Here is a 21,881-nt window from a genome sequence, read left to right on the forward strand (position 1 = left end):
GGTAAGGGCACTTAACATCATGCCTGACCCAGGGACCACATGGTGGAAAGAGACACTCCCCTGACCCTCCATCACATACCATATGTTTAAAAAGCCACCTCTGAATGAAACTGAGGCAGACTTTTGTTTAATAAGGTGTTGTAACACTGTGGCTGCAGTTGTGCAGCTACATCAGGAGACAACTGGGGGCATGGAAGTGAGACACTTCTCTTTTTTTCTGCTTTCTCACTTTAAACCAGATCAAAGCTTTCTTAGCACTTCACAAAAATGAACATTCTACAGCTAGGTCAAAAACCTATCATTCATACTGATACAATTCTGACCCAGCTTCACCAGTGGGCATCACAAACATCAAAACTGGTTGCTTTTCTTACTGACATACGAAATCTTTCAAACTGTATGTTTGTACCTTTCACAGATCTAACTGTATAGAGAATGAACTGGCGACTGTGGGAATTTTGTATTGGATCAGCCTTCAAACAGAATTAGCCTGTATGACATGTAGAAATAAGACTCTCTTCTATACATTCAGCCTCAATATGCCCTTTATGCTTGTTTGTCCAGAACTAGTAAGCAAATACCATGTTTGATCCATGTTCAAGAACTGCAGAGCTTCTTTGTGAAGTCATACTGAAGCTGATACTGGCTTGTAAAACTGTTACTCATTGTTGGCTTTACTGCCTGCCAGTCTGAGAGGTCTCAGGCAATGTTTATTACATAGCTTTCTTGGCTTCCTGGTGACCCTTATGGAGCAGACCTTCAGGAGAATCTTTACCAGTTGCTGAGCTTGTTGTTTTCAGAGGCTCTCTCTATAGTTCTAATCCCTGACAGTGATCTTGCTAGTTGAGAGAGCTAATCATTTTGTACTTAGGTTTCCCAAGTTAATAATTTTTACCAGCCCCAGAAAAAGCTGGTTGTCATCTCTCTTATTTAAAAAGTCTTAGTTTAACTGTGTTTGGGACTTAACTATTCCATCTCTTTGTGTTCTTAGTCTTATTTATCGTATCTGATACGACAGCAATACACCAGCATTACGCATGGGTCAGAAGCCTGTGTGGTTTGGGGCATCTCAGAATCTCTCCAACTAATTTGTGATGCCCATACATTTAAGATTTCATGTTAACTCAAAATTCATATTAATTAAAAAAAAAAAAAAGGAGGCAGTGTGCTTGCCTAGCATGCATGGGAATGGAACCCTGGATTTTGAACCTCAGCACTGGAGAAAGAAAATAACAATTTCTAACTAGGATTATTAACTTTTTTTTTTGTTTAATGTTTAAGAGTGTACCTATCTACCTTTCACTGGCCTGGTCCTCACTATATAATGCAAGCTCTACTCACAGCAATCTTCCTACCTTAGCTTCTGAAAGGGCCAGCAGGTGTGAGCCACCACAACCAATTATAATTACTAATCTTAAGTCCATAGAACTGTATTGCTTCAAAGCAAGAAAATGCAGAGTCTAAACTACTCCGACTCATATTGGAAGATGAAGCTTACTGGGTGAAAGAGTAGTTGGAAAACAAAATTTTTTTAAATAGGGTATCAAAATGCATTGAGAACTTACCTAAGAAATTATATTAATAGTTTTTGTGGGAAGATATATACACACTTTAAAATATAGAACAAAAGATAGCGTGATATTCAATTAAGAAAAAAACAATGTACCATGAGCCAAAGATTAACCCTGTAAGCTAGTTACATTAAAAAAAAATCTAGTAAGACATGTTGCTTTGATACATTTGAAGATGCACATTTCCAAATGTGCAGAACAAGTTATCTACGTGCTTACTCTGGGACAGATTTATGGTGAAATCTTGATTCCTATTTTCAAATTCTGCATCTTTTGCAGTATATAAAATATTATTTACATTTGGAAGTACAAATACCAAGATAGGAGACAGAGTAACACTGCATTAGGGAAGCTATAACAATGTTCAACCAAAAAAGGGGAAGAAGAAAGGAGAATATAGCTCTGAGATGTGAGAAAATAACAATGATTAGAATAAATCTAGGCAGCAGAATGTGATTTAGCAAATTTTCCTTCTCTTTGAACGTTCTTTTTCTGCAAAAGAATGTTTTTTGAACAGTAACAGCAACTGTAATTTAGCATGTATCCACTGTATGGTAATATTTTTTTTTCACTGTGATATTTATCCCTTTGCTTTCAATTTTTTTTGTCTTTGAGTCACATATGGTAAACTGAATTTTAAAAATTAAATTTAGGCTACAGTGGTAGAAATGAGAAAAAAATGAAGAAAGAGGAATTCTGGATTATATCTGATACAGCAGGTAACTATTTGATACTTTCCTAGTAACCTTTCAGACTGGCACTGTCACCACCACGCTGAAGTTTAAGGCTGAGGATGATTCAGCGGGAGAGCACTTGCCTAAGTGTGCAGTGAGCCCTTAGCTCACTCCTCAGCACTACATAAACAAATGTCCTTATGGTTCAGAGAGTGACAAGCAACCCTTCCCAGGTCATAAAATCATAAAGTGGCTACGTAAGGGGAAATTCTGTGTATCTCTAATTCTGTGTATTTCTACAACCACAGTGTCCTTAGACAGTGCTAGTCCTTAAACAACAAAGCCAATTAACAAATAAAGCTGCTCAGTAAAAATGGAACTGGCAAAACTATTTTAAATTTAACATAAGAAACAAGATATTTTTATGAATAAACAAAGATTTATACTTAAATACTGAAAAGAAAGTGTCCTTTCACACTATTTTAAGCTGTTCTTATAGCCCTGCATATGAATTGGAGTAGATTAGTACAAAGGCCGAGGAGAATGGTGTTATACAGTAAAATGGCGCACTTCGTTCCTCACACTTACGATGTCCTGTACCTCTAACAAAGTGAGATGGAGGCTGAAGGGATCCTATTGAACACACTTCCTTTTGTAAATTAAAGAAACATTGCCCCAATCCCTGCCCTATGTGCCAAACTCTCCTCTACTTTTTTATCTTAGCAATGATCTGCTATAGAGGAAAACCAGGTATACACAGCTGGTGTTCAGAGATTAGGGGAGGCTAAGGGAATCCTCGAAGGGAAAGGAAATTGTTGCCATGTTGAAGTACCATGCCTACCCTTTGAACTCTGCTCAGTCTCAACAGACTCCAATCACTACAAGCCAGGACCCTGGAGGTCTGTATTCAGAGTAGACCTCCCTATGACCACGTGTACTGAATAGTGTCCTTTGCTTCTATCCTGGGGTAAGGGATTAAGGAGAAGGTATGCTACAGTAAATTTACAAAAGTTAAACCTACTATAGAATCTAGGAATGCTTTACTTCTAAATTTAGACAAAACAGTTGTTTTTCACACTTCTGCTCTTTTTACCTGCTGCCCCATTTGAAACCTGAACATTTGGCTGAATTTTTAGTTTTGGAAGTATGATACTCATTATTCATGAAATAAAACATGTACATTCATGTTCTTTTTTTTTTTGCACTTACTTCTTTTACAATTCTCAACATCAAAGGGTTGTAAAATTGTATATTTATTATAAGTAGTCAAATAGAAAAATGTAATTTTATTTATTTATTCTGTTTTATTTGGACAGGGTCTTGCAAGGGAATCCACACTGGCATAGAATATACAGCAATCCTGCTTTAGTCTCCTAAGTGTTGAGATTGTAAGCATATACACCACCATACTCACTGGTATATACAAACATATATACATGTGTGTGTATATTTGAGACAGGGTTTTACTACACAGCTCTATTTGGCCTGGAACTCCCTATGAAGACCAGGCTGTTCCCCAACTCACATATCTGACTGTCTCTGTACTAAAGAAGCTTGAAAAATATAATACTTAAGCAAGCTTGTCTTACAAAATTCCCTAATCATTCTAAAGGTTCATCAAAACTCAGTAGTTTTTCCTTTCCTGAACATAAAACAATACATAGAAACTATCTTAAAGTAACAAATGCTGTTGTATTTAAAAATGTAAGGACAAAGGGCTCTGCAAAGTCTCTTTCCAGGCTCCTCTGTCCATTCCACTCATTTGTTTTGAAAAATAAAGTAACTATGAAACATTGACAATTAACCTTATTTCTTAAAACTAATGTCAGGCCAAGAATAAATGTGATCTTTTTACTTACTAATTTGTTTCTGAAGCAGTATGGTTATTAATATACAATCTAACTTTTATTACTTTCACAGAATTATAGTATTATAAGAAATCACACTGCTCCATGTTTTAGCAATACCGTCTTCATGAGTATTTCTGTTAGATTATACTACCTACCTACCTTTGCACAGCACATAACTTTTAAAATGTAAATCGTACAACTATTTTTAGCTGCTGCTGAAATTCCTGTCTTCAGGAATAATGATTTGAGGCATTGTTCATTTTGTTTATCAAGCAGCTATTCAGCCTCTAGTGGGACCAAGTGCTTAAGCAAGCAAAAGCTTTTAGGATGCTTGCAGCTGCAATTCAACCTTCCAGGTAGGCTGTAGGTTCAGAGTACAGCTGCCCTATGCTTCGTAAAACTCAGATCTATCTGGAATTGAGTTTCAAAAATTTCTATTCAACTTTTCATGTACCACTCAGAAAAGAAGGTGGGGGCAGGACATAACTGAGAAGGAATGCAAACAACCAAAAGATGACTTCTGTACTTTACCCTTCAAAAGAAATAAAAAGCTCCGGTCCATGCTGCCCCTTCTAGATTGCTACTTGTCACGCAGGATGGTTTGTTCAGTCCAAACTCTGACGAGCTGTGACTCATCTGGCAGCACCTGCGCCCATGTGTTAAGTATTGCCCAATAAAAGCCTAACATCCATTTACACAACAAAGAATGTACTCTTCAAGGCACAGGGCATCAGTCTAACAGCCTCACTGGCCATTTGTTCTACACACAGAGAATAAAACCCTTTCCCTTCTTCTCACCAGAGGTTTTTAAACTATGACTGGATTAATAATGTAAGTTTATCTACAAATACTTCTACTGCTTCAAAGTGCAAGGATATTAACAGCACAAACACTCCTACAGTGTTAGGTTACTACAGCCATCAATGACTGTTTTACCAACCTCTCCCAACCTCCTGCATCAAAGCTCTTTATTCTCAAAGGATACATTTTTGAGAAAGTAGGGAATCAACAAACTAGTGTGAAAGCTTTCCTGATGCTAGACTGAAGTTGGGAAAGGCTTAATGAAGGCTTTAAAATCCACAAGGGCTTCACAATGAACATCTGACTTGGTGATTTATACATATTAATAACCTCAGTCCTACTGAGGCAAGCTGAGCCAAACATGTCTTACGAATCTTAATGTCTTTAGCTCCATTGGGATTATTACAAATGTAAATTTCTAAGATTCTCAGCTATTAATCTCTGTCTGTCCTCCTGTTCAGCAACATAATGACTAATTAAACATCAAAAGACCTGCACAGGAGATCTTCTTTGACAGCTACAGGCCTAGTTTTCTTCCCAAGAGGGGAATTCAAATGACAGCGACAGGGAGTGACAGCATATGAGTAAGCTACAAATCACTGCACAGAAAACAAAAAGCCTAGCTTTAAGTGTGGATTTATCTCAATCAATGATTTTGTTAAGCAATGAACAGTTACTATGTAAAGTATGCCCACAGGCACCAGTCGAATCCATTTTTGTAACAAGTAAATTCTCAATACTTGACATCAATTTATTTAACATCAAGTTAAAAAAAAAAAAAAGAGTACTTACAGAAGAAGGTAGGCCAGGAGGCACCTTTCTTACTTTCTTTGCTTGTAAAGGATCTGAACATGAAGAACAAAATGTTTCATTAACATTTTCATTAGGGGAAAAAAAATCCAAACAGACTTCAAATGAACAGGAAATGATCCCTGACCCCTACGATTTCTCTTTTTTCTAATACTGTAACTGAGTATGGGAATACAAGAATGACAGTATTGGCTCTTCTCCTAAGTTTGAAAGGTAACAGTAAGTGTAGTAAAGCAAGAAGGAAAGCACACCAATACCACAAACAGCAAAGGAAAAAGGGCATGTTTAGAGCCTGATATGCCACGAGTGTTTCAATACTTTTCACATGTCAGTTCACTGGAGGTGGAACTGCAACAGGTCTAACAGTACACTTTCTTAACAAAGTACATCAGATGAAGAACTAGGCTTCAAGGGACATTTAAAAAACTTAAAACAACAACAAAAAACCCCTTAATAACAGCAAATGCTGTATTACAAATACTATGTATAAAATTTGAAATAAAATTTAACAAATGAAAAACTAAGGTTATAATAAAATCATGACAGGCTACATAAGCGGTGAAATAAAGCCAACATATACATCTAGCATTATGGGCATTTACTTCGGTAATATGTGAGTAAAACTGAAACTTTAGCACTAAGGTAAAATTGGGACTTTTATTCCTTTCCAGGAAATGAACACACAGAGAAAGTGTGTCTCTTATTTTGCTTTAAATTGTGTTTGTGTGTGTCTGTGTGCACAAATGTGTCTATAAACATGTATGTACATATGCATATCTGAGTGCAGGTGCATGTTTAAGTACAGGTACCTTTGGAGTCTAAGTCCAGAAGAGGATGCTGGACTTTCTGGAGCTTGGAATTATATACAGATGGTTATAAGCTGCCACATGGTGTGAGACTAAATTTGGTTCCTTTGCAAGAGCAGTACACTCTGATATCTGCTGAGCTCATAGCTTTAGATCCAAAGAAGTGTATTTTGAAGATAAATTACTATAAATGAAAAGACAATATTCATTTGTCTAACTTGGTATTCTAATTTCCCTTGTCTATTAAAGTTTATAACTTTTCTACATTATTTTTTTGAAAAGTGATAAACACAGATTTCCAACCATACACAAATAATGGATCAAATTCAGGATTTTCAGAGGCATTCACTGTTAGAGAAGGCTGATATAAAACAAACTTCGTATTCTTTAAAACTGCAAAACATGAGAATAAAAAAAGCATTTAAATGATACTACACAATAAAAAAGATTTTGATAAAGATTGAAACATATTTAAATTCGGTCTGTGAATTCTGTAGAAGTCTATAAAGTAAAAAAAACAACTCTGTAAGCAGCATGTGGAAAAATATTATACAATAAAAAGGGCAAAAACATTCATCACTATGGATATCCCTTCTCTAAGAGGTATCCTACATCTCCTTGTAACAGAAGCACCAAACATAAACAACATCTGGCATACTCTGTATTTGTGAAATTTACAGCAAAACTTTTGTTCTTGGTGAGTCGTTTCAACTAATTCCTTGAGCAAAAGCTACATTTTATACAAAATCAGTTAAGGAAATGGTTTCTATGCTTGGAGTTATCTGGATATTTTTCTTTTGTATTTCATCATTAGCCATATACTATATGTAGTATATGTAGTATAGTCTGGGATTCACAGTCTAGTTTGGGGATGCTGCAAACTGTGATGGAGAGTAAGTTGGCAGTATTGAATTTAGAAGCCATAAATACCTGGGCAGGTTACTTTAGCCTCTTTGTGTTTGAGATCCTTTAGTTGCATGAAGAGGTGGACACCACCTCTCCTGTAAGTTTCATAATCTGTGGTAATACATGAAATATGCTCACTGCACTGCCTAACATTTGTGACACTTGGATAGTGTTTAAAATGTATGTCCTAGGGGTGTATTATGCCTCATGTGTATGTACCACATGTAGGCAGTGCCCATGGGGCCAGAAAAGAAGATGCCCTGAGACTGAAATTACAGACGGGGTGCTGGGAATTATCCAAGTCATCTGAAAGAGGAACCAGTGCTCTAAACTACTGAGCTATCTCTCTCCTGTCCCACACTTAATTACTTTTAGCTTTTATTTATGTAGACCGCCAACAATTAAAAATAGTTACTGCTCTTTAGAACAATTTCCTAAAGCATCTAAAGTGTCTTAGAAAACACTAAGATGTAGCTCTCTAAAGTTCTTGTAAGTGCTCACATTTTACCAGACATTGCAATGTGAGTGAGACGCTAAGATTAAGAACAGCAATGGGCAACATAAAAATAATCCACTAACTGATATTTACACAGGAAATAGATAGGACTCCTCTGAGCATCAAGAGAAACACCACATACTGTACTTCACTTTGTCTCCTTATTTATAACCTAATGTTAACATTGCAACCTCACAGAGTTTTGAAAAGACACAGAAGATAAGCAGTAGTATCCATAAATCATAGTCAAATTGAAGCTTTAACTCATGGAAAACCTGCATTTTAATGTATCTCTATTCTTTTCTAGTTATTTAATAGTTTTCTAGTTACTCGATGGTTTTCTTTTGGTAACAGCATACTGGTAGGAATTAGTTCTTTTCCACAGTGTGTCTTCAGGGTCTATGAAGACACTCCTAGAGACTAACCTAATATAGACTCAATGAAGGTTGTTACTAGGCTAACAAACTCAATCAGGTGGACAAGTGGAACATAGATGTGTAACATTTTGAAGGGTTCTCATTCTTTTAAAAAAAGATTATTTATTTATTTATTTATGTATTTATGTATTTATTTATTTCACAGCATTCTGCCTGCACATATGCCTGTAGGCCAGAAGAGGGCACCAGATCTTATTATCGATAGTTATAAACCACCACGTGGTTGCTGGGAATTAAATTTAGGACTTCTGGGAAGACCAGTTTCTCAACCTCTGAGCCATCTCTCCAACCCAAAAGCTATCATTCTTTAATAACAAAAAGAATGCTGGTCTAAACTATCAGGGCTGATTCTAATAGCACCCACACATATTACATGACCATGTTCTTACAAAATAAAGACATCTATCAGAATTCTCTTCTGGATGTGGCAATCCATCACTGCATCCTTTCTATGTACTTTATGTCCTTTCATTTCTACTTTAGACCTAAAAACTAGAAACACCAAAATATATGGTTTGATAGGTAGATATATTAGCTGGAGGCAGTAAGCAAATATTTGTGCAACCAGGGGTTATAGTACATTCTCCTTTGGTTTCCATTTACTTTAGATGCTGGTCTACCTTCATTATCAACATGTTTTACAATATATTTACATTAATTTTTAATTAATTTATCATAGTAAATTTATATTATATACATGTGATATATAACATATAATTAATATATGAAATATATAATATTTTATATTAAATTTAGTTTTCTTACGTTAAAAATCATTTTAAACAATGATGAGATAGAAAAACAGACTGGCTTTGTCAGGAAAGATGAATGAGCAAAGGGATGTAAGTGTACACACACAATTGACATAAAAAATAAAGCTGTAAGGGAGGAGTAAGACGCTTACTACACAGTTTCCTTCTGCATGCTGCTCTGAACTAAACAGCAGTGTCAGTGTACTAAACACCACCATCCTGTTGTCTACTCTCGTGTCAGTAAGTGACGTCCTGTTCATTGTTCCTGAATATCAATGGAAAAGTAAAGAAGTAACTAGTATACAAACAGACAAACAAAAACAACAGCAAAACACCCACTGGACTCAAGACTCAAAACCTTAAAACTTATCCCAGTGAGTGACCTACTAATGATTATGTATGCGACATCTTCTGAGTCTTAATTTTTACATTAAACTCAAGATTAACGTCATGAACTAACAGGATTATTGTCCTGTTGAGACAGGAACTTATGAAATTATTTAATAAACCATTCAGTAATATTTTCACCTCGGTTAAAAACTAGATGTTAACAACAGATGATAAAACTTCCTTTTCAAAAGAAATAACTTGTAAGTTACAAGAAACTTGGCTAAATTCTCTCATGAACCAAAATATAAAGCTGTTTGCTGAAAAACTGTTAAAATTATGGTTTCAGTTAGGTGGTGGTGGTGCTAGTCTTTAATCCCAGCACCCAGGAGGCAGAGATCGGTGGATCTCCGAGTTCAAGGCCAGCCTGGTCTACTGAGTGAATTCCAGGACAGCCAGGGATACAGAGAAAAACCCTGTCTCAAAAAACCAAAAATTAAAAAAACTATTAATTCATATGGCTGCCTAAACAAGACCTGAAAAATAACATTAATACACATGTTAACACAGAAGGGAAAAAACCTCAAGGGCCTTTATTCTATACCAAGAACTGCAGGTGGAAGAAATGGTCTCCCCTGTGGAAGAGCTCCTCAATCAGTTACCAAATCCTAAAGGGTCAGCAATTTAATTATACACATAAAGGTAACACTGTATGGATTGACCAGGTTATATTTATATATTTAGGAATATACATGTGAAATAACAATGGAACAAGGCCATGAACTTGAGAGCAAGGTAGGAGTCATGGGATGGGGTGAAGGGAGAGAAGGGAGATATAATTTCAAAAAAAACCAAAAATTTATTATAAATTAAAAAATGGTCTTAAGGTAGCATAGTATATATACAGCACACAGTGCTCATAGTGATGAAAATTAGGTTTAAATATTGAATTGTCAGGCAAGACTACTTATAATTAGCTAAACCTTGAATTCGAAGTGAATGAGTTCTTTGTAACAGTGAGAACTCTGACCAAACTTTATTCATTACGCATCTAACGGATACAGGATGAGTATCCCTTACCTGAAATGCTTGTGGCCAAATGTGTTTTAGTCTTCAGATTAGGACTATCTGTATACACATAACGCAGTATCTTAGGGACAGAACCCACATGTAAAGATTGGGTTCGTGTATGTTTCATATACATCTTTTCTACACAGTCCAAAGGTAATTTTGTACATATTTTAGTGTGCTTCATGGCTGTGGCCCATCTCAGGAGGTGAGGTATAAAATGTCAGTATTTAGTAGGTTTCAAACTTTAGCTCTCTGGATTTTAGATTTTGGATTAGGAATACTTAGCCTGCATATAATTTGTATGTAAATATGCCCTGACTTCCAAATGATGACTTAGAAAGTACATTACTTCTCATTAAAAGCAGAGCCAGAAGTACAGACTAAAGGAGTGGGGTCACCTAGGAGACAGGGTTTTCTGTGTCAAACACTCACCTAGAGCTACAGAATCATGGAGCGGTCTTCTTCTAGAACTTGTGGCAGAGAATGAGTAGTATGGTGTTCCAGGTTTTCCTGAAGAAGACAGCTGAGCCGGGCTCCCAAGTCCTAGATCTTGTCTCAGGAGACTAGACTATAAAACAAAGCCAAGGACAAACAAGTCATCTTATTGCTAATGACCAAGCTCATTACTTCCGAATAAGCAACAGTGCCTTTATCAATGCCTTGAAATTTCGAAGGAATCAATAAATAGAAATAAATTTAAATAAACTTTAAAATTCAATTAGGTCACTGGTTTTAGACTATTCTTTTTTTCCTTTACCTTGCCTGCTTTTTGCTCATGTTTTTGTTAAGTTTTTTGGTTTTTTAAAGATAATTTTAGAATTAAGTGGAATATGATTTATTGGCCATCAACCAAGATAACAGCTGATTCTTGAGGTATGGACTTATGCCTAGATTTGATTTTTCTTCTTTTTTTTTTATAAAAGTTCAGAATTTTAAGATTTTTCTGAACACATAAATCTTGAGAACAAGGAGTTTCTCGCAGACTTCTCCAGCTGGGTAGTGGAATCGTTTTACAGATTCCTCCTTCAATTCTGTACAGTAGCCTGCATCATTGGGAGGCAGATACGAAGCATGCTTGATTATCACAGAATACTAGAAATGTTCATGCAGATGGTCCCCATATTCACACATCCTGTTTTGAAGGCTGGCAGAGACTGATGTATAATCAAATATCATCACGTGCTGTACCCCTTCACAGAGTCCAATTCCACTACCATGGGGCAGACAGGGATTCCAAACTTTTTGGCCATCAGAAATACTAAGGGTTTTCACTGACACTTCTGCAGCTGTCAATCTGGAAAAACTGCAGGGCATTTGCCTGTAGGAGGTTTGTTTTTTGTTTTTTTTTTTTGTTTTTTGTTTTGGTGCGTGCGTGGGTGCGTGTGTGCGCATGTAGTCCTGGTTATTCTAGAACTTACTCTGTAAACCAGGCTGTCCTCAAACTCAAAAAGAGAGATCTACTTGCCTCTGCCTCCTGAGTGCCGGGATTAAAGGCAGGACCCACTATATCCAGCTTGTCTGTTTTTTACTAACAATGTGAACTCATCAATCTTATGGCTGAAACACATATTGGTGACTAAGTGCTCCTATCCTTTAGTTATAGGAATACTTCTGAAAGTGGTCGGCTAGACTTTGCTTGAAGACTTTCATGATCATTCAGGCAGCTGATTCTATTTTTCCTACTCTTCTTCTTGGATAGCTATTACCATGTGAAGAGTGTCCATATTTATATGACTAGTCCTTCTTGTTTTTGTCATTTGTTTCATGACATTGGAAGGGAGGGGGATCATGTCCCACATCCCTGACATGGTCATTTAGATCCTCCTTCATGCTGCGTACAATGCCTCAGATGCTCTATGGGAAAGTCCACCTGCCATGTGAATGTAAGGCCCTTCACTCTGCTTCATGTCCTCACGTCAGACTTGTTTAGGTTGTGCTTCTTGGTCTCAAGTATAACACCTAAGATGTGCCACATGTATCTTAAATTCTTTGATAAAAATGTATCTTGCTCTATTTGGTCCATGATAATTATCCACCCTGCCTTCTTAAGATTTGGAGTCTATTAATGACATTTGGCAGGTTTCCTAATATCTAGGACAAAAAAATAATAAAAAAAAATCTCAGAGGGTGCTTTCAGAGTAGAAAACACAATTCCTCCAGCTTTTTACTATATTCTCCTGCTATATACTTAATACTCTATCATCTTCATATTCTTAGTAATCTGGTCAGTACTGAGCATCACAACATGCTAAAATAAACTTGCTCCTGTCAGAAGAGTGAGCAGAATTTGAGAAGCATAGTCACTATATTCCAGTCACTGCCTCAATTCTGATAGTCAAAAAAACTAAGTTGCATAACTTTTCTGTTTCAGCACTAAAAAATATTATGGTATTATTCACAGAGCATAAAATTAACTGTTGAGAAGTTCCCTAGCAATGGGATTCAATAAACTTATCTTGTACAACCATTTCCTCCAATAAGAACACTCATCCCTACAGCCACCATTCCTTTCCTCTTCCATCCATCCACACCAAGCAGTGACTCATTTGATTTTCCTCACTAGATGACAAGCACCATTCTGCTTTCTGCCCCTGTCAATGCTTCTATTCAGGCTAGTCCATGAAAATGAAACCATGCAATAGTCAACTACACATGACTTCTTTTCCTTAGTATGATGATTTTGAAGCTTATCAACCTACTGGTGTGTGTGTGTGTGTGTGTGTGTGTGTGTGTGTTTTCATGTGTGCATGGTGGTGGTATGTGCACATGAGTGAAGGTGCCCTAAAGTCCAAAAAGAGGGTACCGAATCCCCTGGAGTTGGAGTTAAAGGTATTTGTGAACCATCTGATTTAGGTGCCTGAAAATGAACTTGGATCCTTCTTCTTCAAGAGCAGACGTGTTCTTAACCAGTGAGCCATCTCTCTAGCCCTTAGCTTTAAGAGTTTTACTGTAAATCTCTTAAGCATTTCTAACGAAACAGTCAAATTGCCTGCAAATAAGGATAGTTTTACTTTGTTACTTTTCTAGAATTTCCAATGTACTGCTGACTATAATAGGTATAATAGCAGGCAGCCTTGCTTTCCTCTGAGAAAGAATATATGATTGGCTGGTTTTCATTTAAAAACAAACTTTCCGAAGTTGAGGAAGTTCCTTCCTATTGTTAACTTTTTGTTTTTGTTTTTTTTTTCCGAGACAGGGTTTCTCTGTGTAGCCCTGGCTGTCCTGGAACTCACTCTGTAGACCAGGCTGGCCTCAAACTCAGAAATCCACCTGCCTCTGCCTCCCAAGTGCTGGGATTAAAGGCGTGCGCCACCACTGCCCGGCTAACTTGTTTTTTCTTAAGATTTATTTTTATTTATGTGTATTTGTGTGTGCGTGAGCTCACAAATGCACATAGGTACCTATAGAGGGCATCAGACCCCCTAAAGACAAGAGTTATAAGCACTTGTGAACTAGTTGGCATGAGTTATGGAAACTGAACTCAGGTCTGTGGAAGAGGAGTGAATGTTTTTAATCACCAGGCCATCTTTCTAGCCCCCTATACACTCTTAAATGTTCTTTTCAGGAAAGGGTACTAGCTTATGTTTTTGGCTTTTTGGAGCAGGTGGGGGACAGGGTATCACAATGAGCTCCAGCTGGTCTGAAACCTGTTATATAAACCAAGCTGTCTGCCTCTGTTTTGCAAGTGCTGGGATTAAAGGTCTGTGCCCCAAACCTGGCAGATTTTTGTTAAATGCCCTCCACCTACCCTGAATCAGTTGAGTGATTTTGTGGTTTTTGAGTCTGTCTGCTTGTTTGTTTGTTTTTCCTTCACAGTATTACTGTGGCAAAGTAAGCTAGGCTGCTCAATTTTCCTGTGTTAAGCCATTTTTATATTTCTGGGACAAACTTACTTGTTCATAATCCTTAATGCTTAATCCTTATACTGTTGTCTTCAGTAAGCTAGCATTTTATAGATGGTTTTTTTTGTATTGATATTCAAAATGGATAATAGTCTGCAAGCTCATTTTCCCTTCTGGGTCTGTGGCTTTGATATCAGTATAGTACTGCCCCTAATGGAGGGAGGGAGTGTTTCAGAAGCAGGAGCCTCATTCCACTTTGCTGGCAAAGTCATCTGGCTCTGAGCCTTTCTTAACTGAAGACTTCTATTACGGAATCTCACTTTTCTCTGCTTAATTCTGAGCTAGTCTTGACAGTATATATTTCTAGGAATCTGTTCATTTCATTAGAATATGTGTTGGCAAATGCTTGTGGCATTTCTTTTATTTTTTTTTGTGAGGCCAGGAGTGATGTGACTTTTTCACTTCTGATTCAAGTTACTATTGAACCAATCTAGGAATAAGTTTTTCAATTTTGTTGGTCTTCTCAAAGAGCCAACTTTTTAATTAATTAATTAACTAATTAATTGTAAGGAGCCAACTTTTAAATTGAATATAATCCACACTGGTCTAGAACTTACTATATAGAGCAGGCAGGACTCAATTCTGTAATTCTGTTCCGTCTTCCAAATGCTGGACATATTTTGCGAAGGACAAATTTGACTTTGTTGCTGGTTTTCTCTCCTGTCTTCTGGTTTGTTGTGTTTATATATGCTCTAATCATTACAACAGTTTCTTTTTTCCCCCTTCAGTTTGGTCCATTTTTATGCTTTCTAGTTTATTTTTAATTAATTAAATTTTTATGTGTATGGGTCTTTGGTTTGTGCACAACATGAGTGCCTTGCACCTAGGGAGGCCAGCAGAAGACATTAGGTCCCCTGAGGCTGGAGTTACAGGTAGTTGTGAGGCACTATGGGAATGCTGTGACACAAACTAGGGTCCCCTGCAAGACAAACTGGTGCTCTTCACCATTCAACCACATCTCCAGCCCTTTCTTCCTTTGCTGGTTTCTAAAACTGAAAACTTAGGGTCCTTATTTGAGTTTGCTTCTGTGCTTTCTTACATTTGGTATTGCTGTGTGCCAAAAGTAGCCCTGAGCTTGTGATTGTTCTGTCTCAGCAGAGTTCTAACTCATCTGGTGTGTTGCTTCTTTAAAGCTCATGTGACAATGATTCTGTATGCATGAAACAAAGTACTAAATCAGCCAAAAGCTGTCTTTGAGAAAGTCTTAAGAACACAGTGCTCTTCAGATTCCTCAAAAGGCAAATTGTTTCTCTGACACAGCTGATGTATTTCTTTACAAAGTACAGAAGCAGATAGAAGTTTAATTACCAGATATTATGGCATGTGAAGAAAGAAGACTACACAGTATTAATGTAATTAATTAGCATTAATTATATAGAATTCAACTGATAACAACATTCAACAGACTCAGAGAGAAAGGGGTGATCAGACACAAAAAAGAAATACTCTGTCTGGGGGTCCATTTTCAGGTTCAAGCCATGTACTTTGGCTGCCAACATGTTGATGTTGTTAAAGACAAGCTTTAACACAATGGGCAGGAATAAAAGTACTCCCAGGACAAAAAGGGCTAGCATGATCAAGCTATATATGTGATTTCTTGAAGCTTGACCAAAATAGAAACACTGACCTCAGGCCATGGGTAATTTTATCTGCAGTATCTACTGAATCAACACTCAGCAGAGCAGCATTCTTGAAATTCATAAGCTCACTATGTAACGTTAAAACATCCATAGAGGTGTTAGAATTATGCCAAATACACTGCAAGTATCTTCAAACTTTTTCCTAATTATAATGGCTACTACTGTAAACTTTAGAACTAACACATGGTATTTGGCATGACACTTGAGATGGCTCCTAACCCTTAAATTCTGAACTTCCTTCCAATAACCTGAAAAGGATCAAGAGCATCAGTCTGTCTTCCAAATGCCTATCTAAATCCTCTTCTATATTCAACACATTAGTAACTTTTTTTTTTTTTGCTAAATGATTAACAAAAGTAGTTGTCTTAACTTCTTGTGTCATAGCAACTGCAGAAGCAGTGGTGCTAGCAATTAATGTAATTAAAGCTGTTATAACAGCAATAATCAAACCCACTACCTTCTTGCTTCTGATTAAAGTTTGACTGAATCCTTCCAGTACTTGCAAGCTATTTTTAGGATACCAAGGTTCTGTGATACTCAGGGCACTAAAACAAAAGCTGGTTGATAGACCGCTGTAACTTACATGCTGGATTTCAAAACACAAACACAATTAGAAGGTATACAATCAATGCAACTTACATTACATACTGTAGAAGAAACAAAAGTATTTTTAACTTGACAATTAAAAGAGCCAAGGACGAGTAAGATTCTGCACAGAGCCTTACAAACCTAAGACATAAGTGCATCGCTTTGGATAATGCATATTCCATGATGGGTAAGGAAGGCATTTTTGTCAGAATGACCTAAGACAGGCTCAGTCTTGTTGATAAAATAAAAAAGGGGGAGAGGCCTTTGAGACTGCTTGGCAAAAATCTGACATGGGCCAATGACAAGGAAATGGGCTGCTTGGCAGGAATATGACATTGGCCAAGGACCCAAAGGTGGGTTTTAGGCAGGAATCTGACATTAGGCTAGAACAAAGAAGTAATTTCAGGTAGGAATCTAAATCTTAGGCTAGAACAAAGAAGTAATCTCAGGCAGGAATCTACATATTAAGCTAGAACAAAGAAGTAATTTCAGACAGGAATCTAAATTTTAGGCTAGAACAAGGAAATAGGCTTCAAACATGAAAATGACTTTGGGCTAGGACAGGGAAGTAGGCTCAGATATTTTGGTCATCCTGATAAGTCCTTAGAAACAGTGATCACAGGAATGTTCATGTAAATGCATTTAATTCCTTGTTTGTTCTTTGACTATTTGTGTTTATTGTCTTGCTTGTTCCTTGACTATTTGCATCTATTGTATTGCTAGACCCTCAACCTAAACTAACCTTAATGCATGTAATTAAAATGGTATAAAAGCAAAAGGGAGGAGGGGGGATGGGATGGGGGTTCTAGGGAGGGAAAATAGGAAAAGGGGATGACATCTGAAATGTAAATAAATAAAATATCCAATAAAAAAGAAAAAAATACTCTATGTTAAAATAAGTTCCATAAGCAATAATAAAAACAGAGAAAATGAGTAATTTAAATGTAAACACCATATATATCCTACTCATCTCTGTCTCTCTGTTCCTCTCTCCCCCTCTCCCAACCCCCCCCCCAAACAAAATTCTTAGCTATGGATCTTCTGATGACACTCTGTTTGAGAGCACGGACCTAGAAATCATTGTCTCCATAGACGTTATGTATAAAGTTTAAACACCACATCTGTTTTGAATTTTTTCTTTTATTTTGCCTTTGAAAGACAGATGCAGCATTTTTAAAAATAGCAAGATCAGAAATATATAGAACATATGATCTCCACATGATGGAAAGCACAGGACATGCACCTTAAAAATTTCTTTTAATGGGTGTGCTCTTTGCTCAATGTCAGACTGACTGCCCTTGATAATTTTATCAGTATTTTCTTACATGAAAGACAAAGGCAGCTGTTCACTGAACATATAAAATAAATATGAGATAGACATAAGTGTCTCTTATCAGACCTTTTATAATGTTCTTGTTATACAATTTTTTAAAACAATCTTTTATGTTTTAAAAACTTTATGTATAGGAGTGCTTTGCCTGAATGTACTCATGTGTACCACATGCATCCCTAGTGTTTTCTAAGTTCAGAAGAGGCTGTCAGATCCCTTAGAATGAAGTTATAGATGGTTATGAGATACCATGTGGATGTTGGGAAATAAATCAAGGTCCTCCGTAAGAGCAACAATGTTCTTAAGCTGTTGAACTATCTCTTACAAAAACCTTAAACAAACACTCCCAAAACAAAAAACAAACAAAACATAACCAAGCCAACTATTTCTATATTTAATTGTGTGTTTGTGTGTGTGTGTTTGTGTGTGTACACATGGGGTGAAGGTTGAATGTGTAAATGTCATGATGCATGTCTAGATGTCAAAGAACAATTTTGTAAAGTTAGTTTTTTCCGTCTACCTTTATGTGGGTTCCACGTAATGAAATCAGGTGAGGTTACCCGGTTTGCTCAGCATGTACTTTTATTTGCTGAACCATCATCTCACTGGCATCCTGCTATACAAATTTTTACAAGTATATGAAATAATGATTTATTTAAGAGTTAACAATTGACATCCTTTCAGTCAAAACAGACTTTATTTCTGAAATTACTTTCAATGAAACAGTGATGATTTCTCTATCATCTGTGGCCCTTTACATGCTACAGTGGAAGGGCTGAGCATTAAAGCAGTCAGTCAGGCTGGCAGCCATAAAGTCTAGCTGTAGCCCTTTATAGAGTATGTTTTTTTGACCCCTAATCTGAGGGCTCCAATAGTTTGTTAAAGGGTTGAGTTCAGAGAGATCTGTTTGTTTAGATAATAAAATAAAATATCACAAACAAACAAACAAACAAACAAACAAACTTGCACATAGGTTAAATTTGGCCATCTTCTGAGATGTCAAAATGGTCACAGTAAAGAAGCAGGAAATGACCTAACTGGTAACAAGGAAAGTACATCTTCATGTTTGTAAAAGGAGACCAAATAAATATACTAATATCTTGAAAAAAGTAAAGATGAACTAGCCACCCTAAGCTCAAATTCTGATTGGGATACTGGGCAAATGCTTTATTTGAACAAATTGTTTCTCTTCTCTCTATGCACACATTACCAACAGCTCTCAGCCACTAGAGGAAGCAAAACTTTACAGTGTAAGTATGAAGCGGGGTCACAGACATTCCTTTCATTTTTCTCTTTCCTTTGTAAATCACTGTGGTTGTGCGTGTTCGTGTGTGTTCGTGTGTGTGTGTGTCTTTATGTATAAAGAAGATAGATAGCACTCTAATTTTCTACTTCTTGGGCACAATACTTTTTGTCCTGTGTAACAGTGTGAGGTTTCAGGAGGTCAGGTTTGCCCTGAATTCAAGCTTGTTGGGCTGTAATTCTCAATGGCTAAAGTAAGACTAGATGAAGAGAGAAGAGACAAGAGTGGCAAGCCCCTAGAGGGAGAGGTGACAAGTAAGAGTCTGAATCTAAAGGATATGAGAGACCCAAGCCATATTAGCTCAAATCAAGAATAGAAAAACAACACATGTTCTCCCAGGATTCAGCAAGAGTACATGCTTAGTGTGCATACACTGAAAAGTGATGTTAACCAATGAATCTTGATGAATACGCAATAAGTAGTGTACTCTTACCTACCTTTTGTTTGTTTCCCTACTTTTTAAAAATAAAAGCCTTGAGAAGATAATAAACAACACCAAAGACTCACTAGTGACATTCCCAATATACATCTCAGTAAATTTTACATCTTATGTAGGTCAAGTGAGAAAGCCTCTTCCTTTGTACAAGATTCTCAAAGAGAAGGACTCTCACTAACATATACACAGACATTAACTTAAAAAATGTACGTAATTCCTAAAGGACTCTGTGGACTAAATCCTAAAGCTGAGTTATTTGTGGAGGACAAACTGGGAGACCTCAAATGTACATAGACTATGTGATGAAAGATAAGTCAAACCTCTTATGGGGACAAATGATTACTTGCTACTAACTAGTATTGATAAGACTTTTCCTTCACTATAGACAAACCTAGATAGGAAATGCCCTATCTTCTTGTTTCACCATGATATTGATACCAACAACAACAGAGGCAGTGGTTCCTCTCAGCTGTCTGAACCACTTAATACCTGTTTCCTCAGTACGTAAGCTCTGTTATGACTTAATGAGGAAGACAAAGAAACACACTGGAGGCTACTTCCTGAACACTTCAGATTGCTAACTTAGCCTGCTGACTACACAGACTGAAAGAAATACCAAGTTTAGGACACAATATCATCTGTAAGGACTTGACAATAAATAAAATCACGCCCAATAAATCAATAGAAAATATGACTAAAAAGCAGAGCAAAATTATAAAAGCTTTATATTTTGATAGTCTACCAATATAATCATATAGTTTTCCCTTGTTATCTTAATTGTGTGGCTAACACCAAAGCAAAAGTGAGCTATTTTTATTTTTTACTTTTATTCTCCTAAAATAAAATTAGATTCTAGCTCATATTATTGACTTTTCTTCCTGATTTAAAATAAACAAGACACGCTATTGATTACTACTGATCTTGGCCTAGAGGTATCTTAAGCAGAAAGAATACTAATGTCTCAGAAGACTGCGAACTAGACAAACCAGTTTGTTCAGCCAAGCTGTCTTTTTTATTCCAGGCAGAGTTAATACTCTGAAATGAGATAGCACTCATTTCTTATTACATCACTAGAGAAAAAACATTTTCATAGTCTGCTAAAACTTCATCTGTAAAAGATGTATTGAACAATGAGTAATTATCAATGGAAAAGTTATCTTCTGAACTGCTAAGTCACACAGAAAGCCTCCAGGATGTAACATTTTAAATTATATATGATAAATCAGTCAGCGAAAGACTCCCTTCTTTATAAAGAACTTTAGGAATTCATGTGAGATACATCTCTGAGCTCGCTCTCTCGCTCTCTCTCTCTCTCTCTCTCTCTCTCACACACACACACACACACACACACACACACACACACACACACACATCTGTCTCTCTGTCTGTCCTTCTGTGGGCGAGAGTTATGCTGGCTCTGAAATGTGAACTTAAGAAAGCTCTATTGTTTAAATGTGCAGTGAAAGTTAAGTAAAGAAATAAAATAGTGGATTTGACAAATATCATTTCCTAATGTGAACTCCTTTTGGTTAGACTGGTGAAGACTGTAAATGTGATTTTACAGGAAGGAAAAAGAACACTTACACAAAACAGTAGCTAAAAAGATTCAGATCACACAGCAATAGTATGGGTATTCATTATCTTTACAGGGGAAAATATATGGAGATGGTAAATGTATGCTTGCTTTTTCAGACTACGTTTTTAACCACGAAATGGCGTGGTTTAAATACTTACTAAAAATACTCATATCTATTGCTAGTTTCAAATTAAATAAGGGCCTAATTAGTCCTATGTCAAAAACTATAAGCACCAGGCTGAGAGTGGTGATTCACACCTGTGATCCTGGCTCTTATGAAGCTGAGATGAGAGGAATATCGGAGGCTAACCTCATCTGTAGAGTAAGACCCCATCATTAAAAAAAATAAAAAAGTAAGCATTAACTTAAGATTAAAAACTCCCAGTAATAAGTCTTTATCATTAATTTGTATTCTAGGAAGGTAAGCTTGAGAACACTAGTCACTTATCTCAAAATACTTCTGCTGCATATTGCCTATGCAATGTCTCATTATATGCTTCCTTAACATTCATGAAACGTTATACAGTCTCACTACATAAAGATAGGCAGCTGTAAAAGGTTTGTCTTCTCAAGGAAGGAGCATGCTTAACCTAAACAGAGAAGAG

The 21,881-nt window shown here is 36.6% G+C and overlaps 1 protein-coding gene across 9 annotated transcripts in view; it reads right to left on the bottom strand.

Annotated features, from left to right (window-relative positions):
• Tcf12 (transcription factor 12) overlaps positions 1-21,881 on the bottom strand; it is a 267,077-nt gene that overhangs the window by 73,941 nt on the left and 171,255 nt on the right. For all 9 annotated transcript variants that reach the window (XM_028771367.1, XM_028771364.1, XM_028771366.1 and 6 more), the window contains 2 exons: positions 10,934-11,069; positions 5,689-5,741 (listed from right to left, as the gene is read on the bottom strand). In XM_028771367.1, coding sequence (XP_028627200.1) covers positions 5,689-5,741; positions 10,934-11,069 — 189 coding nt within the window. The remainder of the gene's footprint in view (positions 1-5,688; positions 5,742-10,933; positions 11,070-21,881) is intronic.

This window comes from Grammomys surdaster, unplaced genomic scaffold (genome assembly GCF_004785775.1).
Source record: "Grammomys surdaster isolate TR1022 unplaced genomic scaffold, NIH_TR_1.0 206, whole genome shotgun sequence".
NCBI lineage: Eukaryota > Metazoa > Chordata > Mammalia > Rodentia > Muridae > Grammomys > Grammomys surdaster.